Genomic DNA, 23,307 nt, shown 5'->3' on the forward strand with positions numbered 1-23,307 from the left:
AAGTAAATAAATAATAAAATATATATTAACTGTATTAATACAGTAAAGTTTCAAGTTCATTTATTAGGTGTAGCCCTGTGAGCCATTCGGCTCTTGAATCGGGTGCAACCGCAACAAACAAAAAACAAAAACATGAACAAGAAAACATCTTAAAGTGAATATGTGACTGAGTGCAAACAGAAAATCCAAGAAAAGAGCAAAATATTGCAGAAAAATCACCGTACACCAACGCTGTGTGCAAAAATCCCAGCGGGATGCAAGTCAAACAACAACAACCACAAGACAACTTAGATTAAGGCCATCAGTCTAACTCTGTACTCCAACAAACAAACATGGCCAAACCAAAAAACTTTTCGAAAATCACCAAAGTAAAGCCATAAAAGCAATGAAACAGTGCAGGTCATAGGAACTGTGCCCGAATTTTCACAATAAACGACGTCAACAACATGTACCACCAAACTCTGCAGCCATAGCTGGCTGCATGAGTCACTCCACAACAGCAGGAGCATCAGTCGGAGTGTCAACAAATTCAGCTGTGATGGTCCCACCTGATGACGGAGACTTGTGTTGCCTCCGAAACGTCGTGATTTTTATTTTATTTCTATTATTTTAATTATGTATTTTTACTTATTTATTTTTTTACCTACGTGATTTTTTATTTTATTTCTATTATTTTAATTATGCATTTTTACTTATTTATTTTTACCTACGTGATTTTACCGAAAAAAACTAAGAGTATGAATCCTTCTAATTTTGGAGCTTTCGTGACTGCAGGAATTATTCTTTGGTTCTTTCGGTTAAGTCACGTCTAAAGATAAAATAATAAATTAAATAATAGCATATTACGACGTTTCGATTGCAACACAAGCAATCATCATCAGGCATAAAAGAAATAGCAACAACAATCTAACTAGAAAACTATAGACAGACATACAAGCAGACAGACATCACAAGGAAAGCTTCAAATCTAAAATTCGTTGGCAAAGTTCATGTCCAGCTCCGATGGATATGCAGCGGAGAGTGCGTTTTACCTTTCCCACTATGACATCACTGTTAGACACCTGGTCGGACATAAATCGAACTCCAAAGAAACTGCTCAAACGCTTGTAAGCGTCCAAGCGATGTTCCAGGCACGCCACTCGCTTTTCAATGACCACCTAAAATGTTTCTATTTTTAACTTCTCCCTCCCCTCAATCGTCACACCTGCCTGCGAGCTCTCATCTACAAATGTTTTGCGTTTCCTCTGAAGATCGTGACCTAGAGACACATGTCACATCTAAGGCTGCCCTTTCAAAAGCCCCCAAGCTGGTCTCGCTGTCCCACCACAACACCCCTCAACGGAGACAAAAGCTGCGTGGCTACAGAGATGTCAATGTCACTTCTCTGTAGGTGCATGCTTGCAGCGTGGAACCGGTCAAGTTTGACGTCCCGGATATGTGCCATGAACACCAGTATCTCTTTTCTCATTATCATCATTGCACACACCACAGAAGGCATCTCTAATGTGGGTGTCATTTCTCCACAGTGCCTTGGTTGATTTTGCCCGAGAACTTCACCGAGTACTGGACAGCGATTTTAATGTCGGTCTGACGTCTGTCTTCCGAAAGACTTTCCCCCATCTGTGTGTGTGGATGAAGAGCCAAAACGTGCACTGCAACATGTTAAACAATTCGTCAGCCTCTGGGCTACTGCCGTCTAAGGTGTTAACATCAACTACGTTGGAGCTTTCGTGACTGCAGGAATTACTCTTTGATTCATCTTCTTGGTTCTTTCGGTAAAGTCACGTAGAAGGGAAGTAATAAAATAATAAAAATAAAACATAATAAAATAAAATAATTCTCACGACGTTTCGGCTACAACGCAAGCAGCCGTCTTCACCTGAAGACGGCTGCTTGCGTTGTACACACCACCGACGTTTCGGCTACAACGCAAGCAGCCATCTTCAGGAGAATTATTTTATTTCATTATGTTTTATTTTTATTATTTTATTACTTCCCTTCTACGTGACTTTACCGAGAATTATTTTATTTTATTATGTTTTATTTTTATTATTTTATTACTTCCCTTCTACGTGACTTTACCGAAAGAACCAAGAAGATGAATCCCTGCAGTCACGAAAGCTTTAAATCGAAAAATACTCTTTGTTTTTTTCGGTAAAGTGACGTATAAAGAGAAAATGAAAAATTAAATACTAGCATACGACGTTTCGATTGCAACACAAGCAATCATCATCAGGTATAAATGAAATAGAAACACAAATCTATGTACGTCTCTCTCTCTCTCTATGTATCTCTACCCGTAAAAACAAAGTTTTTCACTATAAATCCTTTATATGCGTGGCGGCTAGAGTCCTCTCGTCCTCTGGCTTGAGATGGCTGCCACCTATGGGTCAGATGATTGCCTGCCACCATTAAGCAATTGGTAATTATATATAAAACATTTTCCCTAAAAAGTGTAAAGTTATGTAAAAAAAAATTGACGAAAATAAATTGTCACGCACAACGAGTCTGTGTGCAAAATGTCAGCTCGATTGGATCACGGGAAGTGGGTTAAAAAACGACCGAAAGATTTGCACGGTCGTAAGCGCGCAAGCAAGCAAGCAAGTGAACTTAATCTAAAGGATTTCAAAATACCTCGTTAGAGTTGTCGACAACTTGCATGTCAACCTTAGCATTATCCACTTCCGTGAATCTATAAACAGACGGTCTATGGAACAAATGAATGGGGTTTTCCTTAATCTTTAAGTATGGATTGGGTGTCATATATATGCGTTAGTGTATGAAAAATTATAGCTTATGGCATATTTTTTAATGTTTTACAAAACGGCGGTGTATTTTTAAATCCTTTATATTAAGTTCACTTGCTTGCTTGCTTGCGCGCTTACGACCGTGCAAATCTTTCGGTCGTTTTTTAACCCACTTCCCGTGATCCAATCGAGCTGACATTTTGCACACAGACTCGTTGTGCGTGACAATTTATTTTCGTGAAAAATGTTTTCCAAAATTTTCTACTTTTTAGGAAAAAAAATGTTTCACTAACACAATCATATATTTTTCCTAAACACAGAAAATTATTCTGGATGTGTGTCAACACACTCAAACGAAACTCTTACTCAAGAAAAACATAAATGAATAATAAAATTAAACCGATGCCACGCATATAAAGGATTTATAGTGAAAAACTTTGTTTTTACGGGTACATTTTTTTTATAATTGATTTGTCAACCGCTAACTAAGCTCTCAACAAACGACGAGCCCTCGGTTTCACTAGCCGGCTTGTTAGTGCGGCTAATTTAGTTGTAAGGGCAGCTATCTAACTAATTTCTGTTAACAAGCTGAATCACGTGGGCAGCTATATAACTTATTTCTCTTATTGGTTCTTTCGGTAAAGTCACGTAGAAGGGAAATAATAAAATGATAAAAATAAAGCATAATAAAATAATTCTCACGACGTTTTGGCTTGGAGCCTGGGGTTGTCATTCAGACTCTGTCTTCTCGACAGACCTGATCTTCACCTGAGGACGGCTGCTTGCATTGTGGCCGAAACGTCGTGAGAAATGTATTTTATTATGTTTTATTTTTATTACTTTATTACTTCCCTTCTACGTGACTTTACCGAAAGAACCAAGAAGATGAATCCCTGCAGTCACGAAAGCTTTAAATCGAAATTTAAGGGATAGCTCGTTATGGTAAGTCAAATAACGAATGGCTTACCACAATATGACGCCCTTCAAACTGTCCTGTTATGCAGAATGAACCGACTTGTTGGTGAATATTGTATCACGCGCGGCCTGAGGCTTGGAGGCCCCCTGGCAGTCCGAGGCCCCTGGGCAATGGGGCCTCACTGGCACGGTCCATAATCCAGCCTTGGGCAGCAGCAGCAGATGCAGCAGAGGCAGCAGCAACAGTAGCAGAGGCGGCGGCAGCAGCAGCAGCAGCAGCAGGAGCAGCAGCAGCAGCAGAGACAGCAGCAGCAGAGGCAGCGGCAGCAGCAGTAGCAGAGGCAGCAGCAGCAGAGGCAGCAGCAGCAGCAGATGCAGCAGAGGCAGTAGCAGATGCAGCAGAGGCAGCAGCAGAGGCAGCAGCAGAGGCAGCAGCAGAGGCAGCAGCAGAGGCAGCAGCAGAGGCAGCAGCAGAGGCAGCAGCAGAGGCAGCAGCAGAGGCAGCAGCAGAGGCAGCAGCAGCAGTAGCAGAGGCAGCAGCAGCAGAGGCAGCAGCAGCAAAGGCAGCATCAGTAGTAGCAGTAGTAGCATCAGTAGCAGCAGCAACAGCAGCAGCAGCAGACGCAGCAGCAGCAGAGGCAGCAGCAGCAAAGGCAGCATCAGTAGTAGCAGTAGTAGCATCAGTAGCAGCAGCAACAGCAGCAGCAGCAGACGCAGCAGCAGCAGAGGCAGCAGTAGCAGAGGCAGCAGAGGCAGCAGCAACAGCAGCAGAGGCAGCAGCAGCAGCAGAGGCAGCAGCAGCAGAGGCAGCAGCAGCAGATGCATCATCACCAGGTGCTGTGCTTCGGTGGGGCAGGGAGAGGAGCGTTCTAAGTTTAACGATTCGAGAGGTTTTTAAAGTTGTGGTTGTTGTTGTTTTTGCTCGCATCGGTAATGCAATATTCATTAGTTTGGATTGTGAGTGCGCGTGTGTGTGTGTCTGTCTGTCTGTGTGTGTGTGGTATAGCGGTTAGCGCTGCGCTACGAACCTGGCGATTATCCGAATCGGTCCTGGGCCTCCCCTAGGTCGACTCGGCCTCAAATGAGTACCTGGTGCGGCGCGTTAAAGACGTCGCCACTGGCGTGGTTCTGTCCACCCACCACCCCCCTCGTGTGCCGTGCCGGCCTTCATAGCTGCTGCTCGCTAACAGCACTTGCCCCAACAGTCTGGTACAGGCTACACGGGGGATCTTTGTCTATACTGTGTAGCATTAGTAATAAGCGCCGTGGTGATGCCGCCGAATGCATTATTGAAAGGGTGCACTTTGTGCCTTAAGTGTCCTTCTCTGGCCGGCTGCGTAAGACGGGGAATGGGTCGGGAGGGTCAGTTGTGGAGAGGTGAAGGTTTAGAGTGGGTGGGTGGGTGGGGAGGAGGGAGGGGGGTCCACATGGAATGCATTGAGAGTTTAGGAGAGGTCAGTTATCCTTCCCCCGCCAAGTTGGCTACGTACGGTGCGAAAGAAGTTCAACATACGCGACACACAGAGATGCCATTTCGCGGACTCTTATCTACTGACGAGGCCTGCTGCTGTATGTTTGGAGTTTGCGTGTCTCTCTCTTTCATCATCATCATCACGGTGGCTAGGAGATGTTAACTACCTCGCCTGGTGTACAGGAGGTCGTGGGTTCGATCCAGACCCTGACGCCTGCTGTATATTTGGAGTTTGCGTGTCTCTCTCTCTCTCTCATCATCATCATCACGGTGGCTAGATGTTAACTACCTCGCCTGGTATGCAGGAGGTCGTGGATTCGATCCCGACCCTGACGCCTGCTGCTGTATATTTGGAGTTTGCGTGTCTCTCTCTCTCATCATCATCACGGTGGCTCGGAGATGTTAACTACCTCGCCTGGTATGCAGGAGGTCTTGGGTTCTATCCCGACCCTGACGCCTGCTGTATATTTAGAGTTTGCGTGTCTCTCTCTCTCATCACCATCACGGTGGCTATGAGATGTTAACTACCTCGCCTGGTATACAGGAGGCCGTGGGTTCGATCCCGACCCTGACGCCTGCTGCTGTATATTTAGAGTTTGCGTGTCTCTCTCTCTCTCTCATCATCATCACGGTGGCTAGGAGATGTTAACTACCTCGCCTGGTGTGCAGGAGGTCGTGGGTTCGATCCCGACCCTGACGCCTGCTGCTGTATGTTTGTAGTTTGCGTGTCTCTCCCCGTGGTCGCGTAGATTTTTCTCCGGGCACACCTCCGTTTCCCCCCCCCCCCCCCACATTTTAGCATCAACGTCACAAGTTTTAGAGTATTTTGCTAACTGCTGTGCATTTCCACGTCCTCTGGTCTAACACTGTTGAGACTCGGCTCTAAAGAAAGCTGTGGACCAATCAGTTTAAAAGACAAATACATATCTTATAATAAGAGCGTGTTTTTTTGTTTGCATGTTAACCGCAAGGATGTGTGGTTAATGCAAACATAATTCCTTGCAAGAAGGTTTCAGTTTGGTTTTTTAACATCTTAACACAGTTTCGATTTAAAGCTTTCGTGACTGCAGGGATTCATCTTCTTGGTTCTTTCGGTAAAGTCATCACGTTGAAGGGCAGCAGCAGCAGTAGCAGCAACAGCAATAGCAGCAGTTGCAATCGCAGCAGCAGTAGCAACAGCAGCAATAGCAGCAGCAGTAGCAGCAATAGCAGTAGCAGCAGTTGCAATAGCAGCAGCAGTAGCAGCAGTAGCAGCAGCAGTAACAGCAGCAGCAATAGTAGCAGCAGCAGTAGCAGCAGCAGCAATAGCAGCAGCAGCGGCAGCAGCAGCAGTAGCGGCAGCAGTAACAGCAGCATCAATAGCAGCGGCAGCAGTAGCAGCAGCAACAGCAGCAGTAGGAGCAGTAGCAGCAGCAATAGCAGCAGCAATAGCAGCAGCAGTAGCAGTAATAGCAGCAACAGCAGCAGTAGCAGCAGTTGCAATAGCAGCAGCAGTAGCAGCAGCAACAGCAGCAGTAGGAGCAGTGGCAGTAGCAGCAGCAATAGCAGCAGCAATAGCAGCAGCAGTAGCAGTAATAGCAGCAACAGCAGCAGTAGCAGCAGTTGCAATAGCAGCAGCAGTAGCAACAGCAACAACAGCAGCAGCAGTAGCGGCAGCAGCTGCATGTGCGTTCGTCATGACAACCCGTATACGATTAGAGTCTCAAGTGTGCTACCGAGATGGGGGGAGGGGGGGGGCTATATGGTACCTCGGGCCCTGGGGGGTAAGGAGCAGAGCCCTTCAATTGCTGTGACTGCCTCGGCTTATGGCCGTCCATAAATGACGTCACGCACCTGGAGGGTGGGGGGGGTTGAGAAATGTGACGTCACATCAAAACGCGCAACTTTAAATAAATATAGACAACACGTTCTACTTGTTTAAATAGACTTTTTAATAAATGTTTTCTTCTACAACATCAGAGTGCAGCGCCACATTGAATACGCACTACTAAGACAATAGTTTAAAGCAATTTGAAGCATTTTTTTTATATTTTGGGGGGGGGAGGGCAGAGCTTTGTGACGTCATATTTGAGAGAGGGGGGGGGTCTGACTTTTTGTGACGCCGTGTGACGAGGGGGGGGGGGTCAAAAATCGTTCAGAATCGCGTGACGTCATTTATGGACGGCCCCCTGGTTTAAAAAAAAAACCCAAAAAACTTGCAATCGGATATTGGAAATGAAGAGTCTCGCGGGGGGAGGGGGGAGGGGGGGAGTTGATTTTGTATTGATCGATAAGTTGGGATTGGGATCGATAAGTTGGGACTCGGTTTGCGAGAGGGACGCTGCCGCTTGGAAATTCGAACGACAACAAAACAAATATTCATCTTCTTGTGAGTCAAGTTCACCATGGAAGTCCAGTTTACCATGGGAGTCGAGATCACCATGGGAGTCTAATTTACCATCGAAGTCCAGTTTACATGGAAGTCCAGTTTCTATGCGAGTCCAGTTCACCATGGAAGTCCAGTTCACCATGGAAGTTCAGTTCACCATGGAAGTCCAGTTTACCATGGAAGTCCAGTTCACCATGGAAGTCCAGTTCACCATGGAAGTCCAGTTCACCATGGAAGTCCAGTTTACCATGGTAGTCCAGTTCACCATGGAAGTCCAGTTTACCATGGAAGTCCAGTTCACCATGGGAGTCCAGTTCACCATGGAAGTTCTGTTCACCATGGGAGTCCAGTTTCCATGCGAGTCCAGTTCACCATGGAAGTCCAGTTTACCATGGAAGTCCATCGTGTAATGGGGGGGTGGGTGGGGGGTGGGGGATGATGATCAGTGCATGTGGTCTCGACTGACCCACCACCCCCCCACCACCCCCACGTTTACCGTCTTTGGTAGGGGCCCCCCCAAGTCACTGCAGGTCGCTGATGACGCGTCGGAGACCTCAACATGGCTGACTTGCCCCAGATGCAAGGTAAACACACACACACAGTGTACACACATGGTGTACACACACACACAGTGTGTCATCTTCATCATCATCGTCGTCATCTTCATCCGTCATCGTCATTATCATCGTCATCATCCAACATCGTCATCATCATCGTCGTCATCATCGTCGTCATCATCGTCGTCATCATCATCGTCATCATCGTCATCATCGTCATCATCGTCATCATCGTCATCATCATCATCATCATCGTCATCATCATCGTCATCATCATCATCGTCATCATCATCATCATCGTCATCATCATCATCGTCATCATCATCATCGTCGTCATCATCCTCATCATCTGTCATCATCTGTCATCATCATCATCGTCATCATCATCATCGTCATCTTCGTCATCATCATCATCATCATCTTCGTCGAGTTGCACCTCGCCTGACACGAGCGCTCTGGTGACGTCCCCGCCACTTTGTGCTGAACGGACGTTGTTGTCACGACGATCACACACCGTGTAACACAACTCTTCTCCCTGGGTAGTAAGTGTTCATCTTTTTTCATTGCTCATGCCTTACAAGTCTAACTAATGCCTCGTATTATTCCCCACAAACTCTTTGGTTTTTTCGGTAAAGTCACGCCAAGTTGTCCCCACCTGAAGAAGGACGCTTGTTTTGCCCCCGAAAGGTCGTGATTTAGTTTATTTTAATTTTTCACCCACGTGGCTTTACCGAAAAAAACAAAGAGTATGAATCCTTGCAGTCACGAAAACTTCAAATCCAGAATTCCCCACAAACTTTGCTTTTGTGACAAGGACTTTAGGTGAAGCAATTGACACAAATGCACACCGCGTTTTCTCACTGACAATAGGCACATTTCAAAATATCACTGTCCTGGTCACAAAAGCAAAGTTTGTGGGGAATAAGACCCATCTTCTTGGTTCTTACGGCAAAGTCACGTAGAATGGAAATAATAAAATAATAAAAATAAAACATAATAAAATACAATTCTCACGACGTTTCGGCCACAACGCAAGCAGCCGTCCTCAGGTGAAGAACAGAAAGACAAATCGAAAAATAATAGCCATGTTCTGTACTTTTGAGGCATAAAAGCAATTAGGAAATAACACTTACTACTACCCAGGATCAAAATATGTTTTTGTTAAAGTGTCATCATTATCAGCAGCTGCCATGATCTATCCGCTGCTAGATGAAGCCCTCGGCTAAGGGAGGTGAGGGAGGGGGGCGGTGGGCTGGGTGGATATTTGACCATACTTCACCACGCTGGTCAGGGCAGGTCAGCGTGAGCCGCGGCTGGGAGTCGAACTCGGGTGTCTGGCCGTTGTGCCCACCACCTCACGGCTCCAAGCAACTACAAGCAGGAGCATGATAGATAAATAAATAAAATGTTTAAAAAAATGTTGACTTTAAACTTTGGTGACTGCATGAATTCACATTCTTGGTTCTTTCGGTAAAGTCACGTAGAAAGAAAAAAAAATGAAATAAATTTTAATTAAAAATAATAAATTGAAAATAATTAAAGCAAAAAAAAAACCCACGACGTTTCGATCGCAACACAAGCGCTCCTCGTTTTCCGTCTACGTGACTTTACCGAAAGAACAAAGAAAATTAAAAACATATTTTTCGTTTAATATATACATGAGATTAAAAAAAAATAGCAATTATGAATCATAGGTTACGACGTTTGTATTATGCCGATGATGATTAAGAGGAAGCGTAGACGACTCACGAAGCATGCTGGATTCTTTGTTCCGATCGTATATTAGCGAGGATCAATAATGCACCGGGCAACGCACTCACGCGCACACAGGCAAAGGTCCCCCGTATAGCCTCCGCAGACCGTAGGGGCAAGTGCTGTGAGCGTGCAGCAGGGGGGGGGGAGCAACACGACGCCCGGCCGCCTTTGTCTCCCTCGTGGCGATGTTTACAAACGGCACCAAATGTTGTTATTGTGAATCATAGCACGGCTGGCTATGCACATACCGGGCACTGTGCTCATTTGAGGCCGAGTCGACCTAGGGGATGACCAGGACATACGTGTGTATGTGTGTACAACAACAAAGACAAAGATCCCCGTATAGCATCGCCACTAGGGAGACAAAGGCGGCCGGGCGTGGTGCTGGCCACCCACCCCTCGTGCGCCGTTCTGGGCTTTCATAGGTTGCTACTCGCTAACCGCACTTGCCCCAACAGTCTGTTACAGGCTATACGGGGAGTCTTTGTCTTTGTGTGCACACACACACAAAAGCAGCAGTACTCTAACGTGAGTGCGGACGGGTAATTATATTATCAGAGCGAATCATCAAAGCGCTTCCTGTACCATTGAACAAGAGGTGTGGGGGTGGTGGGGGTGGTGGGGGTGGTGGGGGTGGTGGGGGTGGTGGGGGTGGTGGGGGTGGTGGGGGTGGGGGGAGGGGCACTGCCCATCTCCTCTTTACAACCCTGAGCCAGTGCTGGAAATTCCACGTTCCCATGGCGGGGACGAGTCTAACCCTAAAGCTCACCCTTAACCCTGAGCACAAACCCTAACCACAAACCCTAGCCACAAACCCTAACCCTAGCAAAGAAGTTCAGATTACCATGGGAGTCCAGATTATCTTGGAAATCCATGATGCCAAATGAGAAAAATTTAAGACGGAAAATCAGGGCACAAATCATCGCCCTCCCACTCCTGGCATTAAGATGTTCGCTCTCAGGCCTGGTGCTGCCTGACAGCGAACACTGGGGCAGCTGCCACTTGGGGTGCCCCCTCGTCTAGACCATTTTGCCAGGTAAGGCCAGACTGAGCATGGTCATCACAAATGATCGCCTAACGAAGAGTGGCTTATCGTCATCATCACGCGGAAATGTATCACGGCAGCCAAAATGCTTGAAACGCGTGACTTTGATTCTTTATGTGGAGGGAAAAAGCGGAGGACCCGGAGAGAAAAATCTACGCGACCACGGGGAGAGAGAGAGAGACACGCAAACTGCAAATATACAGCAGCAGGCGTCAGGGTCGGGATCGAACCCACGACTTCTGCCGAGCCACCGTGATGATGATGAGAGAGAGAAAGACACGCAAACTCCAAATATACAGCAGCAGGCGTCAGGGTCGGGATCGAACCCACGACTTCTGCCTAGCCACCGTGATGATGATGAGAGAGAGAGAGAGACACGCAAACTCCAAATATACAGCAGCAGGCGTCAGGGTCGGGATCGAACCCACGACTTCTGCCTAGCCACCGTGATGATGATGAGAGAGAGAGAGAGACACGCAAACTCCAAATATACAGCAGCAGGCGTCAGGGTCGGGATCGCACCCACGACCTCCTGTATACCAGGCGAGGTAGTTAACATCTCCTAGCCACCGTGATGATGATGAGAGAGAGAGAGAGACACGCCAACTCCAAATATACAGCAGGCGTCGGGATCCAACCCACGACCTCCTGTATACCAGGCGAGGTAGTTAACATCTAGCCACCGTGATGATGATGATTAGAGAGAGAGAGACACGCAAACTCCACATATACAGCAGCAGGCGTCAGGGTCGGGATCCAACCCACGACCTCCTGTATACCAGGCGAGGTAGTTAACATCTGCCTAGCCACCGTGATGATGATGAGAGAGAGAGAGACACGCAAACTCCAAATATACAGCAGCAGGCGTCAGGGTCGGGATCCAACCCACGACCTCCTGTATACCAGGCGAGGTAGTTAACATCTGCCTAGCCACCGTGATGATGATGAGAGAGACACCACAAACTCCAAATATACAGCAGGCGTCGGGATCAAACCCACGACCTCCTGTATACCGGGCGAGGTAGTTAACATCTCATAGCCATCGTGATGATGATGAGAGAGACACCACAAACTCCAAATATACAGCAGGCGTCAGGGTTGGGATCGAACCCACGACCTCCTGTATACCAGGCGAGGTAGTTAACATCTCATAGTCACCGTGATGATGATGAGAGAGAGAGAGACACGCAAACTCCAAATATACAGCAGCAGGCGTCAGGGTCGGGATCAAACCCACGAACCTCCTGTATACCAGACGAGGTAGTTAACATCTCATAGCCATCGTGATGATGATGAGAGAGACACCACAAACTCCAAATATACAGCAGGCGTCGGGATCAAACCCACGACCTCCTGTATACCGGGCGAGGTAGTTAACATCTGCCTAGCCAACGTGGCGTTGAAGGGGTGTGGTTGGAGACACGTGGGACGCGCCCTTGCTCCGCGTCTCACCGGGAGACCAGATCTTCCTGTTTGTCTGCACAAGCCGGAACCCGAATTTGCGCGCTGACTGTTTGAGCCTCCCTGCGACCGGGGGCGACTTCATATTCGGCATCGACGCCGATGCTATTTGTGATTAATGTGATGCCGATGATTGTTATTTGGTGGTGGTGGTGTTGTCGTCGTTAGAATTAATTACGAATTGTTCGCACGTCCGAGGCCGTCTTCTTGGGTGTGCATCTGTCGAGGCCACGTGTTCTTTCTTTATTGCAAGGCCATCGCGGGGGCCACGAGTGAGGCCCCTGGTGGCCTTTAGTGCGGCCCCTGGTGGTCTTTAGTGTGGCCCCTGGTGACCTTTAGTGTGGCCCCTGATGACCTTTAGTGTGGCCCCTGATGACCTTTAGTGTGGCCCCTAGTGGCCTTTAGTGTGGCCCCTGGTGACCTTTAGTGTGGACCCTGGTGGCCTTTAGTGTGGACCCTGGTGGCCTTTAGTGAGACTCCTGGTGGCCTTTAGTGTGGCCCCTGGTGGCCTTTAGTGTGGCCCCTGGTGGCCTTTAGTGTGGCCCCTGGTGGCCTTTAGTGTGGCCCCTGGTGGTCTTTAGTGAGGCCCCTGGTGGCCTTTAGTGTGGCCCCTGGTGGTCTTTAGTGAGGCCCCTGGTGGTCTTTAGTGAGGCCCCTGGTGGTCTTTAGTGTGGCCCCTGGTGGCCTTTAGTGCGGCCCCTGGTGGCCTTTAGTGCGGCCACTAACGTGTGCCCCCTCTCGACAATACACGAATGGTGAAATCACCACACCCCCCTCCCCCATCATCATTATCGTGCTGCTGTCACAAAGCCTCCAATGGTGGCTTGACGTGGCGTGGCGGGCAACCCTCAACGCTCTTGACGATGTCTCATCGGCCAAAGTGTCTCTCACCCTAGATTTGAAGCTTTCGTGACTGCAAGGATTCAAATTCTTAGGTTTTTTCGGTAAAATCGCGTAGGTTAATTTTTTAAAATTCAAATTAATTATTTTTATTTTACTTTTATTAATTTTAATTTTTTTACCTACGTGACTTTACCGAAAAAACCTAAGAATATGTCTCTCACCCCCCCACCTCTGAAAACGATGAACACCACCGCTCCAGGCCTTGTTCCCCAGGAGGCTCCTGGCTAAACCTTTCGCGGGCCGTGCGGGACTACGGATTCACTCCCGCCGCGGTCATTTTGTTTGTTTGTTAAAATCACAATTTGTGTCAAACACAAATATTTAAGCCACACGCGTATTTTTGTTGTTGTTGTTGTTGTCAATCAGTGAGCAAGCGACAATGATAACAAATTGAATCTTGATTTAAAGCTTTCGTGACTGCAGGAATCCATACTCTTTGGTTCGTTTGGTAAAGTCGCGTGATTTTACCGAAAGGATAATAAATTGACTGCGATTTATTTAAAACTACCTCCCTCCGCCCACACCTCGCCTATTTTCCCACCCACACCACACCAGGGCATCTGACGTGGCCGTAATGATGATTGCTACAATCATTATAACATCGATCATTCCACTACTACTACCACCTACTACGTGAGTGACATCACGGGTGATATCGACCTTCAAACTCTGCATGTGGTGCCAATGGAATGCCGGCAAACCCGTTGCTGATGAGGCTGCTAAAGAGCGAACCCGCCCACCGTGTCAAGAGGAATCGCTCGCAGCCGGTCAACGAGGGGGGAGGAGGGAGGGAGGGAGGATCGGTGCGGCATCTCCAGCGTTCAGGTGATCACGCCCAGGTGCTGACACTCATGTACTGTCAATTTCGATTTAAAGCTTTCGTGACTGCAGGGATTCATCTTCTTGGTTCTTTCGGTAAAGTCACGTAGAAAGGGAAGTAATAAAATAATAAAAATAAAACATAATAAAATAATTAGCTTTCGATTTAAAGCTTTCGTGACTGCACGGAATTCATCTTCTTGGTTCTTTCGGTAAAGCCATCACGTAGAAAGGGAAGTAATAAAATAATAAAAAATAGAACATAATAAAATACAATTCTCACGACGTTTCGGCCACAACGCAAGCAGCCGTCCTCAGGTGAAGACCAGGTCTGTCGGGGAGACAGCGTCTCAGGTACTGCTTAGATACTGACACCCAGGTACTGACACACACACACACACACGGGAGAGACACGCTCGCTTAACCGACACGCGCGCGCTGACACAGACATCCGCACCGACACGGATGACACATTTTAGTCGCACGCAGCAACGCACGCTCACTTCACGCGCGCGCACGCAGCCGCTGTGGCACGCACGCGCATCCAGGGAAGACGCCACGCACGGAGTACCAACATCATCGGGGTAGGAGGAGGAGGAGGGGGGAGGGGTCGTCACCGCTCGTTCGTGCCCACCGCTCTTCTCACAGTGAGTGAGTCACGGGGAAGGGGATCGTAGCGAGAGGTGGGAGAGAGAGAGAGAGGGGTCGTGGGGTTGTTGGCGTGCGCGTGTATGTGGGGAGCGGTGGTGTGGCGGTTAGCGCTACGCTGCGCTACGAACCTGGCGACCCGGGTTCGATTCCCGCTCACGGCCAACATCAGGGACGATTGTCTGAACCGGTCCCGGGCCTCCCCTAGGTCGACTCGGCCTCCAAATGAGTACCTGGTGCGATGCGTAAATATCGCCGGGCGTGGTGTTGGTCACCCACCGCCTCGTGTGCCGTGCCGACCTTCATAGGCGCTCGCTAACAGCACTTGCCCCTGCAGTCTGTTAAGGCTACACGGGGGATCTTTGTCTTTTTGTCTTGTGCATCAGCCAGTCGTCTCAGTCATCTCAGTCAGTCGACCCGTGGCACCTGCTGGGTCTGCCCCGTGACCCCCTCCTGCCAGCGGGCGTTCGACACTTTCACGTGGTAGCCTCAAGGTGCACATGGCCTGGCACAAGCGTCGTGGTGACGTCACCGCCACTTAGTGGCGAATGGCGGTTGTTGCTGTTGTTGTTGTGTTTTTGTGGTTGGGGGGCAATCGTCTCAAGTCAGTCAGCCCGTGGCCTTCAAACAAAGACGGTCTCGCGATGTGGTCTGATGGAGACTGTGGGGGGCAAGTGCTGTTCACGAAGGCCGGGTTGGGGTGGGGGTGGCCGGAACCACGCAACGGCCGCCTTTGTCTCCCCAGAGGCAACGGTTTTTTTTTGCACTCATTTGAGGCCGAGTCGACCTAGGGGAGGCCCAGGACGGGTCGCTGGCAGTCGAACTCGGGTCGGTTCGTAGCGCGGCGTGGCGCTAACCATTGCGCCACCGCTCCACCATTGTTCATCCCTGTCGCGTCCAAGGCGGCAGAGAGGTCCTGGTGGGGGGGTGTGGGGGGGGGTGTGGGGGGGTTGGGTGGAGTGTGCGGGGGTGAGGGGGGGTGGGTGGAGTGTGTGCGTGAGTGTGTGCGTGGGTGTGTGTGTGCGTGCGTGGGTGTGCGTGCGTGGGTGTGCGTGCGTGGGTGTGCGCGCGTGTGTGTGTGGATGAGTGTGTGTGGTGTGTGGATGTGTGTGGGTGTGTGTGTGTGGTGTGTTTGTGTGGTTGTGTGTGTGTGTATATGTGTGTGTATGTGTGTGGTGTGTTTGTGTGGTTGTGTGTGTGTGTATGTGTGTGGATGTGTGTGTGTGTGGTGTGTGTGTGGGGGTGTGTGGATGTGTGTGGTTGTGTGTGTGTATGTGTGTGGATGTGTGTGTGTGGTGTATGTGTGTGTGTGGTGTGTTTGTGTGGTTGTGTGTGTGTGTGTATGTGTGTGGATGTGTGTGTGTGTGGTGTGTGTGTGGGGGTGTGTGGATGTGTGTGGTGTGTGTGTGGTTGTGTGTGTGGATGTGTGTGTGTGGTGTGTGTGTATGTGTGTGTGTGGTGTGTTTGTGTGGTTGTGTGTGTGTGTGGATGTGTGTGGTGTGTGTGTGGTTGTGTGTGTGTGTATGTGTGTGTGTGGTGTGTGTGGATGTGTGTGTGTGGTGTGTGTGGATGTGTGTGTGTGGTGTGTGTATGTGTGTGTGTGTGTATGTGTGTGGATGTGTGTGTGTGGTGTGTGTGTGGATGTGTGTGTGTGTGGTGTGTGTGTGCATGTGTGTGTGGTGTGTGGTGTGTGTGTATGTGTGTGTGTGGGGTGTGTGTGTGGTGTGTGTGTGGTGTGTTTGTGTGGATGTGTGTGTGTGTATGTGTGGTGTGTGTCTGTACACACACGGTGTGTATGTGTGTGGATGTGTGGATGTGTGTGTGTGGGGTGTGTGTGTGGTGTGTTTGTGTGGATGTGTGTGTGTATGTGTGGTGTGTGGGGTGTGTGTGTGGTGTGTGTGTGGTGTGTTTGTGTGGATGTGTGTGTGTGTGTATGTGTGGTGTGTTTGTGTGGAGGTGTGTGTGTGTGTATGTGTGTGTGGATGTGTGTGTGTATGTGTGGTGTGTGTCTGTACACACACGGTGTGTATGTGTGTGGATGTGTGGATGTGTGTGTGTGGGGTGTGTGTGTGGTGTGTTTGTGTGGATGTGTGTGTGTATGTGTGGTGTGTGTCTGTACACACACGGTGTGTGCTGACTCATCGCGCCATCGCGCTCATCAAGGACCCAGCGTGGATGGAGCCCGCGAGAGAGGGGAGGGGAGGAGGATGACGACGATGATGACGACGATGATGACGACGATGATGACGATGTTAATGATGACGATGATGATGAAGATGATGACGACGATGATGATGATAACGATGCTAATGATGACGATGATGATGATGGCGATGATGATGATGATGATAACGATGTTAATGATGACGATGATGATGACGATGATGATGATAACGATGTTAATGGTGACGATGATGATGACGATGATGATGACGATGTCCAGGCTATGTCACGATGGGTTTGTTTGGCCCAATTACACCACTGAGTGATAGTAGTCGTAGGGCTTTCGCGAGAAATATTATCCATATAAGAGGTTTTGTTTTGGTGGGTAGGTCGTGTAGTCATCAATGTGTCGTGAAGACCGCCACCAACCCCGACGCAGTCAATGAGTGAGGGCGCGTCACGCAACACGAAACCTGTCAATTCGTTACTACAACATTTACAATTATAGTGTAGTGTATAGTGTAGTATACCAGTACAGCACTAACCGGTTGTGTGTTGGAGAGTAAACCCACTACAACATTTACAATTATAGTGTAGTGTATAGTGTAGTGTATAGTGTAGTGTATAGTGTAGTGCATAGTGTAGTGTATAGTGTAGTGTATAGTGTAGTGCATAGTGTAGTGTATAGTGTAGTGTATAGTGTAGTGTATAGTGTAGTGTATAGTGTCGTGTATAGTGTAGTATATAGTGTCGTGTGTAGTGTAGTGTATAGTGTAGTGTATAGTGTAGTGTACTAGTACAGCACTAACCGGTTGTGTGTTGGAGAGTAAACCCACTACAACATTTTACAATTCGAATAACCTGGCGACATTTTGCCGGTAATTACAACAACAACAACAACGGAAACGAGCAGCAGCATCAGGCAGCAGCCACAGACTCCTCCTGTTTCCGACTTAAATCGAGGAGGGGATAAATGTGATGTCGTAACTTGTGAATCTATCATTGTGCGAAAATCAGAGGGCTGGGGGTGTAATGTATGCATTTAAATGACAAAAATGGATCTACAGTGAATCCACATGATGTATTGTGTGTACGAGATTCCATCAATTGCGTCGCAACATTTATCTCGCAAGAGCGTGCGACTAGCGTGCCTCTGCTTAATTGCTGGTGAGCATTCAACAGGTCGAACGGAACGTTTACGAAAATGTCGATTTAAAGCTTTCGTGACTGCAGGGATTCATCTTCTTGGTTCTTTCGGTAAAGTCACGTAGAAGGGAAGTAATACAATAATAAAAATTAAACATAATAAAATTATTCTCAACGACGTTTCGGCCACATTTTTATTTATTATTTTATTACTTCCCTTCTACGTGACTTTACCGAAAGAACCAAGAAGATGTTTACGAAAATGTCAAGGGATTAATAAAAGGGTCGCAATAATTATTGTAATTGAAAGTCACGAAGGGAATGTCCCATCACGACCCCCAATTGGACGGAGGGCTCCGTCAAACCTCACTCAGGAAGGTGAAATTGACGGGATATCGATTGATAATTGGTTTTTTACCCTTCTATTTGGCAACAAAACTGACACCTTTTTTTTTACAAGGAGTCATGTTTGCATAGACCACAATACCTGCAGCCATAATGCAAACAAAAAACATAACTCTGATAATATATGCAGGACAGTGCATATATTATCTGATAATATATGCAGGACAGTGCATATATTATCAGAGTTATGTTTTTTGTTTGCATTATGGCTTAGTGCTGTACTAGTACACTACACTGTACACTACACTATATACTACACTATACATTACACTATAATTGTAAATCGTGTAATGGGTTTACTCCCCAACACACAACCGGTTAGTGCTGTACTAGTATACTACACTACACTATACACTATACTATACTTCTTCTTGGTTCTTTCGGTAAAGTCACGTAGAAGGGAAATAATAAAATAATAAATATAAAACATAATAAAATAATTCTCACGCCGTTTCGGCCACAACGCAAGCAGCCGTCCTCAGGTGAAGAATAGATCTGTCGGAAAGACAGAGTCTGAATGAAACACCACCAGGCTTGGAGCGTATATTTAAGCTGGGTTGGAGGGGGAAGAGCGCCTTGTCTCTCTCCTCGCCTCTCTCTCTGTCTGTCTCTGTCTCTCTCTCTCTCCCCGCCTCTCTCTCTGTCTGTCTCTCTCTCTCTCCCCGCCTCTCTCTCTGTCTCTCTCTGTCTGTCTCTCTGTCTCTCTCTGTCTGTCTCTCTCCCCGCCTCTCTCTGTCCTCGGACGAACGACACCGATGCTCGTCACCAATTTCTACTCAACCCCGTTGATTTATTCCGCGTCAGAACCGCGGGACGATCGACAGAGGACGGCTTCGTTTGGGATGAGCAGCAGCAGCAGGAGGAGGTGGCGGTGGTGATGGGGTCGGCGTGGAGTTTGAGACATTTGGGACGCGGTAATTGGGAATGGTGAAGAGGGAAGCGATGGGGCAGATTTGTGTTTTTTTGTTGGGGTGGTCGTGGGTTTCTCTCTCGCTCTCTCTCTCTCTAGCAAATTGAATAAAGGCGATTCGGCCGGCCGATTTGGACGGGAGGGATTATTGTGATAGGCGGTGTCGATTACTCACAAGTTTCCCGCAACTGCAACAGCGACGAGGATTTGTCGGCACGCAAAGTGGACGCGCCAGGCACAGCGGTCGTCAACATTTGAATGTTGCATCAACCCGAGCTACCCCACCGCCACCACCACCACCTCCACCTCCACCACCACCTCCACCACCACCTCCACCACCACCTCCACCATCACCTCCACCACCGCCGCCACCTCCACCGCCACCACCTCCACCTCCACCACCACCACTACTTCGCCTGACCCCAACATGGTTCTGAGAAATAACTCTGTGAAGAATGAACGTCGATATTTGTGGTGGTAGTGGTGGCGTTGTGTGTGGTGGTGGTGGCAGGGGCTGTGTGTGGTGGTGGTGGTGGTGGCAGGCGCTGTGTGTGTGGTGGTGGTGGTGGTGGCAGGCGCTGTGTGTGTGGTGGTGGTGGTGGTGGTGGCAGGCGTTGTGTGTTGTGGTGGTGGTGGTGGCAGGCGCTTTGTGTGTGGTGGTGGTGGTGGAAGGCGCTGTGTGGTGGTGGCAGGCGTTGTGGTAGTGGTGGTGGTGGTGTGCGTTGTGTGTTGTGGTGGTGGTGGCAGGGGCTCTGTGCTGTAGTGGTGGTGGTGTGCGTTGTGTGTTGTGGTGGTGTGTGCTGTAGCGGTGGTGTGCACTGTGTGTTGTGGTGGTGGTGGCAGGCGTTGTGTGTTGTGGTGGTGGTGGTGGCAGGCGTTGTGTGTTGTGGTGGTGGTGGTGGCAGGCGTTGTGTGTTGTGGTGGTGGTGGTGGCAGGCGTTGTGTGTTGTGGTGGTGGTGGTGGTGGTGGCAGGCGTTGTGTGTTGTGGTGGTGGTGGCAGGCGTTGTGTGTTGTAGTGGTGGTGGTGTGTGTTGTAGTGGTGGTGGTGTGTGCCGTGTGTTGGCAGGTCACGAGCTGGCCATGTCGGATGGGGACTATGACTACCTCATCAAGCTGCTGGCGCTGGGAGACTCGGGCGTCGGCAAGACGAGCTTCCTGCACCAGTACACCGACGGGATCTTCCGTGCCAAGTTCATCGCCACGGTCGGCATCGACTTCAAGGAGAAGCGAGTGGTGGGTACAGCGGCAGGGACCTCCGGCTTACTCTCAAAAAGGTCAAATCGACTTCCTCGCTCGACCGAGCATCGAGGTCGTTGCGCATACGGGGACTCTCCCCTACTTACGAACGAGCTAAGTTCCAGAGGTCCGTTGTCGTAAGTCGATTTGTTCGTGAGTCCGACTTTTACTCCGGTCGATTGCAAACGTGTTGTACGGCGTGGAGACTAAACACGGGGAGTGGCTTTAAAAGTTGTATAATCTCCTGCAGATGTAGATGCCACTGGTTCTTCATGTTCTGCAGATGTAGATGCCACTGGTTCGTCACGTTCTGCAGACGTAGATGCCACTGGTTCTTCACGTTCTGCAGATGTAGATGCCACTGGTTCTTCACGTTCTGCAGATGTAGATGCCACTGGTTCTTCGCGTTTTGTAGATGTAGATGCCATTGGTTTTTCACGGTCTGCAGATGTAGATGCCACCAATTCTTCAGATTCTGCAGATGTAGATGCCACTGGTCCTTCATGTTCTGCAGATGTAGATACCACTGGTTTTTCACGTTCTGCAGATGTAGATGCCACTGGTTCTTCACGTTATGCAGATGTAGATTCCACCGGTTCTTCACGTTCTGCAGATGTAGATGCCACTGGTTCTTAACATTCTGCAGATGTAGATGCCACCGGCTCTTCACGATCTGTAGATGTAGATGCCACTGGTTTTTCACGTTCTGCAGATGTAGATGCCACAGGTTCTTCACGCTCTGTAGATGTAGATGCCACTGGTTCTTCACGTTTTGCAGATGTAGATGCCATTGATTCTTCACGTTCTGTAGATGTAGATGCCACTGGTTCTTCATGTTCTGCAGATGTAGATGCCACTGATTCTCCACGTTTTGTAGATGTAGATGCCACTGGTTTTTCACGTTCTGCAGATGTAGATGCCACAGGTTCTTCACGCTCTGTAGATGTAGATGCCACTGGTTCTTCACGTTATACAGATGTAGATGCCACTGGTTCTTCACATTCTGCAGATGTAGATGCAACTGGTTCTTCACGTTCTGCCGATGTAGATGCCACTGGCTCTTCACGTTCTGCAGACGTAGATGCCACTGGTTTTTCACGTTCGACAGATGTAGATGCCACTCGTTTTTCACGTTCCGCAGATGTAGATGCCACTGGTTCTTCACGTTCTGCAGATGTAGATGCCACTGGTTCTTCACGCTCTGTAGATGTAGATGCCACTGGTTCTTCACGTTCTGCAGATGTAGATGCCACTGATTCTTCACGTTCTGTAGATGTAGATGCCACTGGTTCTTCATGTTCTTCATATGTAGATGCCACTGGTTCTTAACATTCCGCAGATGTAGATGCCACCGGTTCTTCACGATCTGTAGATGTAGATGCCACTGGTTCTTCACGTTCTGCAGATGTAGATGCCACTGGTTCTTCACGCTCTGTAGATGTAGATGCCACTGGTTCTTCATGTTCTGCAGATGTAGATGCCACTCGTTCTTCATGTTCTGCAGACGTAGATGCCACTGGTTCTTCACGTTCTGCAGATGTAGATGCCGCTGGTTCTTCGCTTTTTGCAGATGTAGATGCCACTGGTTCTTCACGTTCTGCAGACGTAGATGCCACTGGTTCTTCACGTTTTGCAGATGTAGATGCCACTAGTTCTTCACGTTCTGTAGATGTAGATGCCACTGATTCTCCACGTTCTGTAGATGTAGATGCCACTGGTTCTTCACGTTATACAGATGTAGATGCCACTGGTTCTTCACATTCTGCAGATGTAGATGCAACTGGTTCTTCACGTTCTGCCGATGTAGATGCCACTGGCTCTTCACGTTCTGCAGACGTAGATGCAACTGGTTTTTCACGTTCTAGAGATGTAGATGCCACTGGTTCTTCACGTTCTGCAGACGTATATGCCACTGGTTCTTCACGTTCTGCAGATGTAGATGCCACTGGTTATTCGCGTTTTGTAGATGTGGATGCCACTGGTTTTTCACGTTCTGTAGATGTAGATGCCACTGGTTCTTCACGTTTTGCAGATGTAGATGCCACTAGTTCTTCACGTTCTGTAGATGTAGATGCCACTGATTTTTCACGTTCTGTAGATGTAGATGCCACTGGTTCTTCACGTTTTGCAGATGTAGATGCCACTAGTTCTTCACGTTCTGTAGATGTAGATGCCACTGATTTTTCACGTTCTGTAGATGTAGATGCCACTGGTTCTTCATGTTATACAGATGTAGATGCCACTGGTTCTTCACATTCTGCAGATGAAGATGCAACTGGGTTTTCACGTTCTGCAGACGTAGATGCCACTGGGTTTTCACGTTCTACAGATGTAGATGCCACTGGTTCTTCGCGTTTTGTAGATGTAGATGCCACTGGTTCTTCACGTTATACAGATGTAGATGCCACTGGTTCTTCACATTCTGTAGATCTAGATGCAACTGGTTCTTCACGTTCTGCCGATGTAGATGCCACTGGTTCTTCACGTTCTGCAGACGTAGATGCCACTGGTTTTTCGCGTTTTGTAGATGTAGATGCCACTGGTTCTTCACGTACCGCAGATGTAGATGCCACTGGTTCTTCACGTTCTGCAGATGTAGATGCCACTGGTTCTTCTACAGTCATCGCGATGTCAGTTTCCAACGACTTCGTAATTGCGTTTCACATTTGTTGTTGTTGTTATCGTCTTGCGTTTTTGTGCTTTTGGCTCGCAACTTTGCACTTCAGCCTGGCCCCCGGGAGCCGGTACACAAAACCG

At 48.4% G+C, this 23,307-nt stretch overlaps 1 protein-coding gene across 4 annotated transcripts in view; it reads left to right on the plus strand.

Moving 5' to 3' along the window:
- The first annotated feature begins 8,008 nt into the window (after positions 1-8,008).
- Positions 8,009-23,307, plus strand: part of LOC144736144 (ras-related protein Rab-27A-like) — a 36,421-nt gene continuing 21,122 nt past the window's right edge. Inside the window, exons 1-2 of one of the 4 annotated variants that reach the window (XM_078618718.1) lie at positions 8,009-8,085; positions 20,381-20,547. In XM_078618718.1, the coding sequence (XP_078474844.1) occupies positions 8,061-8,085; positions 20,381-20,547 (192 nt within the window). In that variant the 5' untranslated portion in view covers positions 8,009-8,060. Of the gene's footprint in view, positions 8,086-14,025; positions 14,396-14,546; positions 14,693-20,380; positions 20,548-23,307 lie in introns of those variants that run through there. The other 3 variants (XM_078618719.1, XM_078618720.1, XM_078618721.1) reach the window with 3 other exon arrangements.

The sequence above is a fragment of the Lampetra planeri genome, chromosome 59, assembly GCF_965212315.1.
Source record: "Lampetra planeri chromosome 59, kcLamPlan1.2.h2, whole genome shotgun sequence".
Lineage (NCBI taxonomy): Eukaryota > Metazoa > Chordata > Hyperoartia > Petromyzontiformes > Petromyzontidae > Lampetra > Lampetra planeri.